Below are 16,207 nucleotides of genomic sequence, written 5' to 3' on the forward strand. Positions count from 1 at the left end.
AGGTCTTTGGTTGCAGGGTCAGAAATTTTTCTCTATAAACTCATTTCAGTTTTAATGGAAACAGAGAAGGCTTCCTCCATCTTTTGGCAGAGAAAAAGAATGGCGGGGACAGAGTGTATGTAGACAAAAGTTAAGGTGTCTCTGTTCCTGGCTCGAGGCACACATCTGCACCTGGTCCTGATAACCTGCTGGTTGAGCTGTTTGTTGGGCTCCTGTGGAAAAAAAAAAAAACTTCCTGACTGAATAGTTCATCAAATCCCTATGGGATGTCATGTGGGTCCTGATTCTGTCTGAAGATTTGGAGACATTCATTCTGTAAGAGGGCCTCCTACTGCAGGAAGATCAGGCCAGCCAGGGCAGGGAAGAGCAACACATGTCCTGCTGATCCCGGGGCCTGCTTAAGATGGCAATTTGACTTTGGAGGAGAGATTTAGTCCAAGGGGCATAAATGTCATCTTCTTTGTCTGCCTTTGTAAGCTTTTTAACTCTGTTGCTTGGTAAGAGTGCCAATTAAGTGGTTAACTTTCATGGAGTGAATGTTTACTGTGAATGACTGGAATCCCATGTTCATTGCACACTTAGGATATTTATTGGCAGCAGGGTGAGAGGCAGAGCTAGCTGGAGGCTTAAGCTGCACTTTATCTGCCTCCAAAATAGAATCACGGAGAATACAAAGTAGGAGGGGGGCATTTCCTCCATTTTCTTGGTGGGATCCAGGAGAGAGCAGCATTGTTGGGCAAGGGAGAGAGAATCAGGGGAACTTGTGAGCTAGTGCAGCTTTCTCTCTCAGAAGAGGAAGGAGCCGGAAAAACTGCAAGTTGGCATAGAGATTTGCCTACCTTTGTTAAGGAGACCTATGGAGTGCAGGGTTGGTGTGTAAGGGAAAGAAGGGTGGGGGAACCAGTGAACTAGCAAGCACTCTGCCTTTGTAATGGAGTCTTGAGGAGCACAGGTTGCTTGCTTCTAGTTCACTGGCTGTAAATATCACCTGTTATCATACATGGCACTATTTTAAGGACCTCTTACCCCCCAAAAAAAGGAGACTTGCCTTTTGATAAGTCTTATTCTATGGGACTTTAAGAAACCCTCTATTTCTTTAATATAGTAGAGTAGTTTTGAAATTTCCTGGTCAGAGAAGAACTTTCCTCAGATGTAAGCCTTGCCACAGCCTTAAGAGTTCCAGGGACCACTCTAGTGGATTTTACTGGTCGCTACTTTACCATTTTTGACAAAAAGTTAGGGGTTTATTGCTGATGCCCATTATGGGCTGTTGGAGTTCAGAGGTTTTGGGTACCTTCTAACAACACCAAGAAATAGCCCTGGCCAGCCGGTGTCAGTTGTTCTTTCAACATGTCTGAACCCAATGCAAATGTGTTAACCTAAAGCAAACAATGAAAAGATAGCCTGACATGCCTTAGTTTGGGGAAGCTTAAGGCATTTCAGCTACTGTAAAGACTTGCAGGAGGGCAGAGGGTTGGAATGCATTCAACTTCCTACTGCCGGTCCAGAGATCCTGTCACATTCCTGTTGGGTGCCAGCTGCTGCTGTTTTTGCCTTTCCCCTGCAGGATAGCCAAGCATGTTGTGCAGTGGTTAGAGCTGCAGGGTGTGAAGAGTGGCCAGGAGGATGGGTGCAAGCAGAATCTTGGTCAGAGCAGTGAATGCCTGGGCAAAGAACACATGCCCAGGAACAGCTTCAGAGAACAGTTTTGTTTGGGGGAGGTGTGCTGATTTATGACCCTTGGGAAGTGGCTAGGGTCTCTAGGGGGCAAGGCTTATTTGGCAGAGTATAATTAGCCAGGACAGGAGTGTACTAGATTCTTTTTATTTTAATTTTTTAAAATTAATTTATTCATATTACATCTCAATTGTTATCCCATCCATTGCATCCTCTCGTTCCTCCCTCCCTCCCTCTTTCACCCTATTCCCCTCCCCTATGTCTGTGACTGAGGGGGACCTCCTCCCCCTGTATATGTTCATAGTGTACTGGATTCTTGATCCCAAATGTGGGATGTGAAACAGACTTGTGTGAGGGTGTGTGGTGTTTTTTCCACTAGAAACAGACTTATGAGAGAATAGGTGATGTTTGTCCACTAGAAGAACTGCCCCTTGCAGAGGCAGGGTTTTTGCCAACTGACAAGCATCCTAGTACAGACAATAAGAAGATGTGTGTGTTTGAGTGTGAGTGTGAGTGTGAGTGTGTGTGTGTGTGTGTGTGTGTGTGTGTGTGTGTGTGTGTGTGAGAGAGAGAGAGAGAGAGAGAGAGAGAGAGAGAGAGAGAGAGAGAGAGAGAGAGAGAGAGAGAGCTCCCAAACAAGAGGCTTTGGGTTTGGTTTTTTTGTTTTGGTTTTTGGTTTTTGGTTTTTGTTTTGGCTTTTTGGTCTTGGTATAATTTCCTATGTTTGGCTGTTCATTGGTCCTCTTCTAGACGCTCCTGGAGAGACCCATTCTAGCAAATGCTTTGAGGTTCTGACTGCTGCTTCCTCCCTGTTCCAGTGGCTGCGGTTGCAGTCACCTTTGCTGAATTGCTGGTTTACTGTTTAATGGGTTTTCTAGAATCTTGCCAACTATGCCAGTGGAATTGCTCCGAGGAACTGAGTCTAAAAAGGTCTACCTCTCCCGTTCCCATTAACTTCTTTTCTCTCCTATGTAGAGTAGGTGGGTTGAAAGGGCGGAATAAACATTAACAAACCCCAAATAAAGTAGATATAAAAATGTTCAAAGCCTACACAGGTGCGTGGGAAGACACTTCATTTGCATACTCAGAGGCTGGGGCATGGGGATGGGACAACCTTACAAGGACAAAAAAGATTGAAGCCTGGAAACTGTTAGGGTAATAAGTTCTTACTAGGGATGATGATGGGACAGCCAACTTTATGGTGGCAGGCTGGGAAGTGGAAGGGAGGCAACTCCTGCTGTCCTTATCTGAGGTATCCTGGGTTTAAACTCTCCTCTACTCTTCCATAATCCTGGGCTATTACAGTCCCTCATTTTCCCTCATATGACCTAATCACATTTATTTCTCATCTGCTACTAGCACAAACATCATTAATTAATGTGATATGTCACCTGCACTTTCATATGCAAATACCTATTTTCTCCTTTTTTGTGCTGTGCTCTGTGTGTATGTATTAGTGTGCTCTGTGTGTTTATGTATGCGTACATACCTCTGTGTATAGATAAGAATTCAATGTCCAGTGTTTCCTGTTGATTTCTACCTTATCTTTTAAAACAGGGTTTCGTCCCAACACTGGAGCTCACCACTTGTCCATACTGGCTGGCCTCTGGGATCCTCCTGCCTCTGCCTCCATAGAGTTGGGAGTCACATACATGTTCTACAATGTTAAGCTTTTTATGTAAGTGTTTATGATGCAGATTTAAGGTCATCATGCTTGCATAGCAAACACTTACCCGCTGAGCCATCTTCTCAGTTCTGTGAATGACTTTAAGATGAGAATGTTATCAGGAGACAGTCTGAATGCAACGAGTTTCCCTAAGCGTAACAAAACTATTGCTTCAAGGAGCTAAAGAATGTGCAATCTTTCCATTCCATACCTATTTAACAGATCCCAATTTAATAAACAAGAACAATGAAAGTGATGTTGGCAAAAGATTATTGCAGAATTCAAATGCTGATTTCTATACCACCAATATCTGGTTGCAATCCTTTTTCTGAGAATCTCCTGTCTTAAGGTTGTGTAAACACTGCTCCCCAACTGTCCCCTGGTATTCCAATAGCTGATCAGGAGAGACAATAGGGCTGGATGTCTTGCAGGCCACAGGAGGAGGAGCTGCAAGATTCAGTGAGGGGATTGGACCATGGCAGATTTCAAGAAAAATCAGGAGGGAGAGCTCAGCCAGCAAGGAAAGCTACGAAGTGCAGCTATCTCTGGGATGTACAGTGGGAGAAAGCCAAATTAGCCTAGAGGGTTAAGAATAGAGGAATAACTTCTCAGTTCTTGTGCTGTGAAGCTTGTGAAAATAATATAAGGAGTCTCAACTATTTGTGTGATACCCAGGTTAAGAGAGAAATGGAGAAAAAAAACCCCACAGTTTTACAAAAATAACATTAAAAATGTAATATACAAATTATAGTAAAATTGATAATTTATTGAGTGAAAAAATTCTATTCATTCCGTTGTAATAATAGATTGTGTCAAGAATCATTTAGCATTTAAGCTGAATATTATCATGCAGCCAGGCAGCAACGTCCCACTTAAAAGTGCATACATACACAGACTCAGATGATTGAGAACTATTACAGATAAGACTTAAAATGGTTTCCACAACTTGTCAAGGCAGACTGCATGCACATATCCATTAGATATTAGCATAAAAATACAAGTGAGAATATGAAAATATATGAGCAGCATTCACATCATACAGAATTCCTGAGAATAGTGAGTGCTATAAATCTTTGAGAAATAGTTTACATTCATATGAAAAACACATATAAAACATCTCCTTAGTTTAAGCAGAGTGATCTACAGATAACATACTGTGAGAGGCTGTGTTTTGCTGCCAGTGATAATGGAACCAAGTTTGATTGTCTTTCACTGTTTACAAAACAAGTGCTTCAGATAATTATTTTTTGGTTCTCTGTTTTCTCATATCTGTTTCAAAAATATCAGGGAAGGAATTTTCTAAATTAATATATTGCAACATTTATTAAAATATCATTCTCTGTTCACACCAATAAATATGATTTAAACCCCAATGGACTAAATTTCTAGAAAACCCTACAATTTTCAAGGAAAAAGCTGTTATTGTTTGTCCTACCATAAGAGACATGTCTGTCTTGCATCCCTACTTTGGAAAACATGTTATTAGTTAAACAAAATATTATGCTCAGGAATGTACATACACTTAATTAATAAATAAAATGGAGCACAAATGTTCCAAAAAAGAGGAGCTCTACTGGGTAATTTGTGAAATTAGCCATTATATTTGCATTGGAAGAGTCCAAAGAGCAAGGATTTGGGATTTGTGTGCCAGATTCCCTACATATCTTTTTCTTTCTTTCTTTCTTTCTTTCTTTCTTTCTTTCTCTTTTTCTTTACTTATTTATTTAGTGGTGCTAAGAGTTGAGACTATGTGGTACTTATGCATGCTAGACACACACAACGACTGAGCTACATTCCTAGATCCTGTGGAAGAAGTTGGAATCTCACACTGCCTGGCTTCGACTCATAGGGAAAGCAGAGAATTGAATGTTCTTGGCAGAAACTATAAAAGAATCATAATCAAGTAAACAAAGCAGTTTAAGTGCTAGAATTCAGGCAGTGTGCTTCCTTGGTCAAGATTCACTAGCATGTGTGCAATGTAGTTTTATTTTTTTGTGTGTGCCTAATCGAATAGCTTGAATTGTGTTAATATTTCTGTTTTGGTTAATTGAACAAAACCAAACTAAACAGATAACATAAGTAACAAAAAGTATGTGTGTTTTTATGTGTTCCCTCTGTGCATTAATCTCTTCTTTCCTTTCTCTGTGTGTATTTATATGTTCTTTATCTGTATAACATATGTTTGTGGTTCTCTTTGTGTGTATGTGTTCTCTATGTTATTTCCCACACTATTCTCAAGAGAAAAGTGCTTGAATCTTCTTGTTTTGCAAGAGAAAGTGTGTTTATTTCTACCATACACTTCCTTCCCCCTGCCTTTCTTTTTATCCTTCCCCCTTAATTTGTGCCTCCTCTGAAATTCCTTTATTTGGATACCCCTTCATTTGTGCTCCATCAATGTGTGGGCAAAATTGACATTCAAATAACAATTATATGACAAATGAAATTATGGTATTCACAATTAATATGACTTTATTTCTAGAGGAGTTTTGAAGTTAAATAAAATCAACCCACCAAAAAACCAAAACAAGACAGGAGAGATAGCTCAGCTGTTAAAGCTAGGCTCACAACCAAAACACAAACAAATAAAAAAAAACAAAAATACAGAAATCTTCCTTCCATGATGAAAAAGTGAAACTCAGAAAGTATTTTATGCAAAGAATACACTATGTGCATGCATTATTTTCATTAGCTCATAGTTGAGAGTGCACTATAGAAAAAGCGTAAGTGCTGCAGATCATTTGGCTTCAGATTTCCTGAATGAACGGATTACAGTAGCAGCCTGTGTAACTGGTCTCAGAGCTCCATAAGCTGGAACCCACATTACACAGTGTAAAAGTGCAAACATATAAGGAACATTCATATATTTACATCATTTGAACATAGTGCTCTGTGAGATTTGTCATAATTCAGAGAAGGGCACATGGAATAGGATGTAGTATAGGCTTCTGGAGTAAAGTACAAATTAGTCACATTCTAGATGATACAAGTGTAGCCATTCAAACATTCTAAGTGGACCTGTTTACATTTATTAATAAAAATGGGCAGTGACAAAGCAAACTTAAACACGGCCGATGTAATAGTTATTCCAATGGTGTTCTTTTTGGAACTTGGATTTTTGGTTTGAATACTATGGTGATGTGCAACTCTTCAAGTGCATAGTCAACACGAAGCAGCATAAAATGCCATGTGCATACACACCCACTGTGTCTGGGAGATGAAGGCAACTCTACTAGCCCATAAACTGAAGGATTACGGAGCTCAGAAATCAGAGCCAACCACTTCCTTAACTCATTTCTTGTGAATATCTGATCTCACACAAAAATCCTAGAATCTGATTTGTATTTCTAGCATATGAACACTTACATGAAAATCTGTTCCTGGAAATTTCACCACCACCTTCCTTATTTGCTCTGCAGCTGATGGAACAGGGTGGCCTCAAAGCACATAACTCCCCTGAGGCCTTGCTCTGAGAATCAGAGCCTGGCTCCCTGCCATTCAGTTGCATCCCTTCCTTTCTTTTCTTACAAGTTTGAGCATTGCAAATCCCAGGGGCTGCTGGGATGTACATCCAAGTAGCATTTTGTAAATATGGCTTGCCAAGTATGCCTTCTTCTTGGATCCCATCTATATTTCAAGGGCCTTATTCCTAACAGCACCTCCCCTTGTGGGTAACAGGTAGTTCCTAAGGCCATTCATGGTGAATAGGCTGCCCACTTTTTCTCCTCTGTTGCTGTAAATGTTCCAGTTCAGCCTCATACATCATTTCTTGGACTAAGTATTTCTCTCGGCGTATGCGTTCACGGAGGCCCTTTGGTATATCTGGAATCAGGTATGCAATGAATGACTTAATCCCAAAAACAAGGTGCTGTAAAAGTAAGGGTAAAAAGTTTGTTTTCAAAGGTTTTAGAGTGTTGACTATAAAACAGAAAGGTCATGAACAATGATGCTTTGCCTTAAAACTAAGAGTTATTTTGAGAACACAAATGGTTTTGACTGTCACCTTAATTAATTTGACACCAAGGGACTGTTTCCTTTTTTAAATGCTGTATAATGGTGTCAGTGCATAAAAAGCATTTTAGTTCCTGTGCTTAGAATCCTACATAGTATGCAATATTATTATAATACATGTTAATAGATACTAATATGAAAAGAGATTCTAGGAAATAGGCATTTCCAGTAGACCAAGGCACATGCTATATAAACATGTGAGTTGGGGATTAGACTCAGCCTCAACAAATGCATTTCCAAGAAATTCTATTCTAGCTCTCACTATCACTATTACTACTATAAAACATTTGATTTGTATTGAATAATTTTGGTATAATATTATTATGTATATTTTGAGAATAAAATGGCAGTAGTTGTGGTTTGCTGGGTTGGTTAGTTTGCTTTGAAAAACTATTTTGCTATGTACTCCTGGCCAGCTTAGCCTAGAATTTTCTTTGTAGACCAACTGATAGAAATCCACCCACCTCTATCTCTCATTGAAGATTGAAGCTGTGTACCACCACACCCAGCTTTAGTGAGAATTTGAACAAGTAAAACTGTAACTCAAAAGGCATTATACTTGTATTTGAATGAGACCAATTAGGTCTTCATCCTACAGACATTCAATAGCCGTGCACCCTTGATCAAACCATGCACGCTCAATGTCTATGATAGTGATGATAGTACCACCTCTTAAAGTAATGAAGTAAACACGTTCTTAAAGAGCTTAAAAGAGTGCTTGGTGCAGGGTGAGCCCTGCTCAAATGGCACTTCACACTGCTCTAAGTATTCTGTGAGAAGAATAGGTCTTTTCCACTTCTCAGAAGGAGAGGGAACAATGTGACATCTGTGAGCCTAGTGTGGTCTGCTGAAGCAATACCTGTATGTAAAAAGCTTTTAATGAACAGTAGCCTCTTTATGAGAAGAAGAGGAATTCATTGTACTTTTAGCTGGACTTGCTTATGTGTTCTAAGATACTGCAAAGTAGATAGCAGTAAGCAGTTCATATTTTCCCACACATAATCAGGACTTTCTTTCCTGATCATTTAAATATATGATACTTCTAAAAATCTAATAATGTGTCTCAAAATTATAGAACTACAAATAAAATACTGCCATGATTTAGCAAATATATGATAATAAATATTTTTATTATATTTGAAGATTGCAATGTACATGTTTAGTAGATGTGTTCTAAATACGGGTAGAGCTCAGTGATGCTTCTTTTTATATCTAAACAAGTAAAATAAGTAAAAGATAAAAGAAATTTAAGGCACAAAGTGATTGAAGTTATTTGGAAAATAAGACATGTAAAGTAATAGTATATACATTTTAAAAATATAATATATAAACATATAATATAATATGTATCATACTTAAAAATCAACAAGAAGAAGGATTTCACAGAGGTTATAGGAGTTCTGGGATTAGTAATGGGAATGAAGAAAGAAAAATGAAGAGGCTCTCACACGAACCTCTGAATGATATTCTCAATCGATGTATCTGATTAATATTATTTGATTTCTGAGGAATATAGAAAATATGTCCATTTTAAAACTAGGTAATGAGAAACATCTCATTGAATTATTAAATTGAAAATATGAGTTAAACCATTATACTATCTGCAATGAAGTAAAAAGTCTTATTTACTAGGGTATATTTTCATTGACTCAGAGAGTCATTAAGTCAGGAAAATTCAGTCCTGGATAAGACCTCTAGAGGCAAGCATTTCATTTTCATATATTTCATTACAAAATTTTAATTTACATTTGGAAATCACTTTGAATGTATAATTGTCTTTAAAAAGATTTTCTTCAAGTTCATTATGTAGAGTGTTTGCCTACTGTTACAAAGCCCCAGATTTTACCCCCAGATACATATAAAGCCGGTGTGGTGGTGTGTGCCTGTAATTCTAGTACTTGGGAGGCACAGAAAGGGAAATTAGGGATTTGAGATTATCTTGGCTAAATAGAAAGTTTGAAACCAGCTTGGGATGTGTGAGAAAGCAAAAACAAACCTTCTTTGTTCCAAATAGTTTAGATATGATTATCTTGTTTGAACATAGAAAACATATGAAGTTTTTCATTGACTCAGTGATAACTCTGAGAAAATGTTCGATACATTCCAGTGCTAAATTCTTTACTGTGTCATGACATGTAAAAGAATACTCTAATACTGTATGCAGCTCCCTCAAAATTTCCTCACGGTATTACTACTCAATACTATCATGCCTGTGACAATTAAACTTTAATCTTTTTTCTGAGACAGGGTTTCTCTGTGCAGCCTTGGCTGTCCTGGATTCACTTTGTAGACCAGGCTGGCCTCGAACTCATAGATATCTGCCTGCCTCTGCCTCCCCAAGTGCTGGGATTATAGATATCAATCATTTTTAATAAAAAGTTTTAGGCAAAATTTATGGGATCATTCAATGTGTTTTAAATAAATACATATGTGACTGACTATATTTCCAGTTAAATATTTATAAATACCAAGTGTTTGATCCTCATGAGAAGATTGAGACTCATTCCCCATTGTATGAAAACCACCTTTTTCTTTTAAAGCCAGTTTTCTGGGAACTTAAAATCAGGAGCGTCAACATTTTTATGAGATAGTGTCTTTCTCTCTGTTTTCTTGTTTAAATAGCCACTGACTTTTAGGTATTTCTTTCAAATCTTTTACCTTATTTTTCATGTTTTTCAGAATTATTTTATTATATTTGATCCTTTTCTAGGGCCTACCAAAGTCCTTTCTTAGAATCCAGAGAAGAATTGACATGAAATTGTCACAGCAAAAGCCAAAGCTGTTACCCACAGTGACCTCCCTTGTGACTAACCTCAAACACAATAATGAAGGCCAATCGAGCAGCCAGGATGTGCCAGTACTGTAAGGTGAACTCATAAGGTTTGGAGCTCCAAGGGGGGCCTCTATAGTCACGGTACCTGCAATCCACAAAAACAGAAAGTATGGAAGTTAGCAAGACATTTCTGGCTTAATAAAACTCCAAAATGTCCAAAATGAATGCTTACATGAGTTTTTGTTTTTGTTTTTTGTTTTTTGTTTTTTTTACATGTAGAGAGGAGGAGATGATATGGCAAAAGCATGCAGGAAAGATAAAAACATTATAGATAAATACCTGCAATAACCAGATTTTCCCATACCAAGTTCACTCAGGTCAAAGAAGGATAAGCTGTTGTTGACATATCCCTTTAGGCAACTAGGAAAAAAGAACAGGATTACATGAGTCATAAATTAACACGTTTCTGAAACAACTTCTTCTTCTTTTCAAGTGACAGGATTTAATAAATGCCATTATTCCTTCTAACTAAATACTCAGCCTTCTTATTTCAATCTATCTTCATGTTTTCTTCTCCTGTCCTTTCCCTCCAATATTATCTCCACTGATTTTTACTCAGTTTACTTAAAACAAAAACAAAACAAAACAAAACAAAAAACACCATAAAATGTGGTTTCAATCCATAAGGCATCCTGTTACTTGTGAATTTAAAGTCTCTAAAGTCTTTTAAAAACATGCATGCATGGAACACAATTGGCAGATTATTAGTAATACCTATTTATTAATGTTTCACATATTTAATATGTTTATTGTGCACCTACATTTTGTTATAAAAATTCCCATTGCTTGATACTCAACAGAGAACAAAACAAGTATTAATACACAATGAAGTTGTTTTTATCCATCAAGAAAGACAGTTACTCTCCAGGTGTGGTGGCACATGCCTTTAATTCCAGCACTCATGAGGTAGATCTCTGAGTTTGAGGCCAGTTTGATCTACAGGGAGTTTCAAGACAGCCAAGACTGCACACACACACACACACACACACACACACACACACACACACACACAGTCAAGAAGGAGGAGGCAGAGGAGAATAAGAAGAAAAGTAAGAAAGATAAGTCACTATGTTGTTTGCAGGAAAATTAATACAACTGGAAATAATCATATTCAGTGGCTGAGTCTGTGCCAGGAAGACAAATGGTGCATGTTTCTTTCATGTATGTTTACTTATTTCAAGATGGACAGATAAAATTATGTATGCAACTATGACATAAGAGCAGAAGTCAAACCACCTAGATATGCAATGGGAATTATTGAGAGACAAGCCGCATATGGAACTATGAATAGAATACACTCAAAGGATGCTGGTGGACTACGTGTTGAGAAACACTCTCCTAAGAAAAGTGGTTTTTAAAACTTGGATTCAGATTTGTGTCTATCACATTCTTAATTTTGAAACATTAGTCACAATCTAACAATTGCTTCATTGTATTCTATGTCCATTCTATATCTTGTAAAATCACTCTAATGCTTTCTTGGCAGGCTCTTTCTCTCCACTACAGTCTTGTCTCTTCATGACTTGATCTGAAATTGTTTAATATGAGTAGCTTTTCTTCATCTTCATTGCCAAGTATACTTAGAAGATTATTAATTAGTTCATTTTGGTATATGATGTCCAAGTTACAGAACACCTGCATTATTTTGCCTGCAATTGGTCTACTCCCCTCCTTACTGAATGTGGAGATGGCAGGTGTTGTCCATAGGAAAGTCAGGTTCTGAAATGTAAACTCAGCCGGTAGAACATTCATACATCCACCACTAGGTGGCAACGGAGCTACTAGCCAGCAATTGATCTAAGACAGCAAACTGAAATTCCACATGTCATGCTTGATCTTAGCCAAAGGCTGAGAAGTGATTGACCTATACTTTTCATTTCTTAAATATATTTCTAGATCATTCTGAATTTTAAAATGCAGTATTTTCATTTTTCACTATTAATATTGAAACCACCTTATTACTTACATTGTGTGCAATCACCGACACCATTTCCTAACCATACAGCTTATGAACATTTACTGTTATGAATCAAACAAGTCATACATGTGATGTACATCTTAGCAGATGACAAAGTTAGAACTCAAATTTAAGATGTCTAACTCTGAATCCCTTTAAAATCTTTTTGTTGTTGTTGTTTTGTTTAATTTTAAGCAAAGATTTTTTAAAAAAAATATTTGGGTGCAAAAGAGATTTGCAAATAGAAAACACAGCTCAAGTAAGCTGGACCTAGCTTCTCACACTGAATTCACTAGAGGGAACAATTTTTCAGACCCTTTAAATCTCTTAAGGACTCCAAGACCAGTTTAAAAAATCAATAGTACAATGCTTCTTTTAACACTCCTTAAAAAAGAAGAGACAGTTGTGTTCAAGGGGTTTCACAGTGTTCTAGGAAAATGTCAGTTCACCAGTAGTTAGTTAAGGGTCAATGTCACCCTAGACCAAAGCTCCATCTGCTGAGGCTCATGGCCTCTCTCTATGTCTATTGTTGCTCCTGAAAAGACATCTTTTTCTTCCTGTTCTGCCTTAAAACAAAACAAAACAAAACAGATTGTACTTCTAAGGCTGATACCCACGTACAAAGCTTTTAGAAGGTGGGCCCAGCTCTCTACAGTCAGTTCTCCCATGCATTGTCCCCCAATACCTATCCAAAGGAAAAGTCTGAAATAACAAATAGTGCCTAATATGGTTGTCTATATGCAGTTATTTTGTCTCCCAGGGGATAGCAGGCAAAGTCTAAAGATAATTATTGTTATTGGAATGTATGGCTTGAGATAACTATCACTCTATTAACTGGTTAGAGACCACACATGCAGCTAAGCATATTACAGGGGGGAAAACAGTCTCATCCTGGCTAGGAAGAATTATTTGAGTTGAAATATCAATAGCAAAGAAAAGCAAATCAAACAAAAACGGTAAATATTACAGAGGTTGAGATGCTGCCTTGCTTTGAAGTGTGTATCTCAGCTTTAGATGAAAGCACATAGGAGCCACATAACTTGAGGAAATTCTGCATCAGTCAGACACCTAGCACTATAGGCTGAGGATAGTACTCCAACATTATAGGGAGTTTTGGATGACTGTTCAGGCAGCCAGCTGTCTCTGTAATTTTTTCATTTTGGAAGCTGCTAACCTGCAGTTCCAGTTTACTGAGGTATTAAGTTTTATTCCTTCACAAGTCTCTGATGGAGTTAGGGAACAGATAGTTACAATTAAGCTAAGTTATTTAGGGGTTAAGATGATTTTAGGTCTAGATCGATGTTTTAAGTTGATAGAGATGAGATATGATAGATATTGACTTACATTCAGAATTTTAGACTCACCAAGATAGGAAAGATGTTTTCTTCAAGGTTGTCAAATACAAATAACCAAATCACTATGAGTGTATCATTTATATAACTCCTGATTGTTTCATGGCTCTTCTTGATGTATGTAGTTTATTTTATTTATGTGTAATAATATAAATGTATATGTCAAAAAAGAAATATAATAAAAAGGAAAAATGTCCAGACTAGAAGATTACAGGCATTGCAGGCTCTGTTTCTCACTTTTTACTACCTTTGTTTCCTTTGCTATTGGCTTCACTTTCCCATCCAAACAGCAAAGATGCTGCACTGTGTCACTTCAGGAGTTTAGAGAACATATTCAGCCTCTAGAATTGACCCTTTCTAGAAGCATTAGAATGTCCTTCACATTTTGATGCATTTTCAAATAAAAACTGACTCTAAAATTAGTTGCTGGAGAAGGCACTTTGTGTTTCTAGCCACACTTGCTTTTCTCTGATAAACACATTATAAATACAATACCAGAAACCCTACTTTTTAGTGGTTACAGAGCAAAACTTTCCAGTTCTTCTTTTAATTGCAACTATAAAATAGGTCAGAAAAAAATGTAAATTTAAACCTTACTTTTCCTTCTGCTTCACATGATTTGCACAGGGCCCATATTTATATTCATAGACAAAACGTGGGATGTAGTCAGATGTAATAGCGATTACAAATGCATTGGTGATCACAGCCAGTATGCCAATCCCCTCCAGAATGCCAAGCCAGATGCCTGGTAGGAGAAAGATTAAAGCTAATGAGTAAATGTGAACAAGATCAAAGCACTCGGCTCACTCTTGCTTGAAAAGAATATTCTGTTTATTTTGGGCCTCATTTCTGTACACAATTCACTTTTTTAAAGGTTATATTGTATTACTTATTGTCTGTGTGCTCATGCACGTGGGTGCCCACAGGAGCAGAAAAGAGCATCAGATTGCCTTGTAAACCACCCAGGATTCATGATGAGGATTGAACTCTGGTCTTCAGGAGCAGTAGCAACTGCTCTTAAAAGATGAGTCATCTCTCTTTACTCTTTCACTACGGTATCTTATACTACATATGTTAGAGACGCTGCATATAACTATTCCTAAAAAAGGGGAAATTGAGACTTACCTATGTCAGTTGCTCGGGCTGGCAGAGGCCTCCTCCATTGGGTCACAAATTTGTATGCATCCAATCTAATTTCGATGATATTGTTTAACAAAGCCAAAAGAGGGGCCAGGGGAAAGGCAGCGACAAAGATGGTGGTAAAACCAAATTGCAAAACTGTAAGACAGTAATTAGGGATTTATAGATGTACACAGTAAAATCTGTTACATGCCTCACTGTGCCAATTAGGAGCACTGGATGAACTACCTAGAATTATTTCAGTCGCTTTATTCATTTATATAGTTTAAAAAAACTGTTGTTCCTATGCAATAAGTAAATTTGTTAAATATTAGATAGCTAGAAAATGTTTTTTTAAAAGCTGTAATCCATCTCAGATATGAGTATATTTAACATCTACTCCCCACCCCAACCCCCTTATACTATATGAGAGAAAGGAAGAGTTAAACATAAAAGAAGGAAGAAAGAACGGGAAGGAGGAGAACTAACAAAAAGACAGTCCAAGAGGAGCATTTCCTTAAGGAAAATGATTGGCTCTTCTGGATCCAAAGGCCTCTAAGTACACTATCCTGTCTTCATCTTCTCTTTTTGTAGATGAAGATACTGGACATCAGAAAGCAACAAAGTCAACAGATAAACTGGGAGTCCATATTTTCTTAATATAAATTAATGACATTTCTGTAGAAACTAGGACTCAGACTGGGTATGACAGTGTGCAGAGGATGGATATGGAGGAATCTGGGGAGGAGGAAACGTGATTATGGCCAAAACACATTGTATGTAACAAAGAATAATAAAAAATTAAAAATAACCTTGATTTTTTTTATTGAGGATCCCATTTTTATTTATAAAGAATTGATCCAGATTTTTTATTTTACATAAAAATATTTGCTCAGGATCCTGTTGTGGTGGTGCATGCCTGTAATCCTAGCATTGGGAATACTAAGGCAGGTGGGTTGTGAGTTCAAGGCCACCATGTGTTATTCATCAAGGTCAAGATCAGTATTGACTACAAAATAAAATTTCTCACAAGCTAGAAGCTACATTGTGAAAGCAACTTTAATTTGACTAAATGTCAAAGCTTCTTGAATGTGACATATTTGAAAGCTCATGGTGCCTTGAACTCTTGACTTTGTTAGGATAAAAGTTCGCTTGTGTTTCAGATGCTCATGGATGAAAAGAGTAGAGTCATTATTGTTGTTTTCTTCTTGAATCAAAGCTTGTGTGAACTAGAAAAAGCAATATCAACATGGCCAAATGGTCGTACAGAAAAGACTCCCCTTACCCATTTCTAAGTACTCATCCATCAGCCCATGAATGTTCATGGGCTGAAGATTCCAATCATTTTCCCACTGTGGTATGGAGGCATCCTGTATTCCCCGCTTGATTTTATGTCTTGACCACCAGTTTTGGATTAACCTGCATCAGAGAGCAGACCAAGGACATGTCATCTGTTTACTGAAGCATCTGTGGAAAAATGTACATTTTACTAAAATAAACAACAAATTTTACATAATCATTGGTTATATCAAGTATTCCTGGAATTGAAGATAGTCAATAGTTTTAACTTTTGAACAAGTGAAAATAAAGTCTGA

General features: G+C 37.5%; 1 protein-coding gene across 1 annotated transcript in view; it reads right to left on the reverse strand.

Annotated features, from left to right (window-relative positions):
• Nucleotides 1-6,658: 6,658 nt before the first annotated feature.
• Nucleotides 6,659-16,207, reverse strand: part of Ano3 (anoctamin 3) — a 241,347-nt gene continuing 231,798 nt past the window's right edge. Inside the window, exons 22-27 of the mRNA XM_051144318.1 lie at nt 15,898-16,031; nt 14,619-14,771; nt 14,091-14,238; nt 10,464-10,544; nt 10,164-10,269; nt 6,659-7,208 (exon numbers count right to left, since the gene is read on the reverse strand). Of these exons, the coding sequence (XP_051000275.1) occupies nt 7,026-7,208; nt 10,164-10,269; nt 10,464-10,544; nt 14,091-14,238; nt 14,619-14,771; nt 15,898-16,031 (805 nt within the window). The 3' untranslated portion in view covers nt 6,659-7,025. The remainder of the gene's footprint in view (nt 7,209-10,163; nt 10,270-10,463; nt 10,545-14,090; nt 14,239-14,618; nt 14,772-15,897; nt 16,032-16,207) is intronic.

The sequence above is a fragment of the Acomys russatus genome, chromosome 4 (assembly GCF_903995435.1).
Source record: "Acomys russatus chromosome 4, mAcoRus1.1, whole genome shotgun sequence".
Classification (NCBI taxonomy): domain Eukaryota; kingdom Metazoa; phylum Chordata; class Mammalia; order Rodentia; family Muridae; genus Acomys; species Acomys russatus.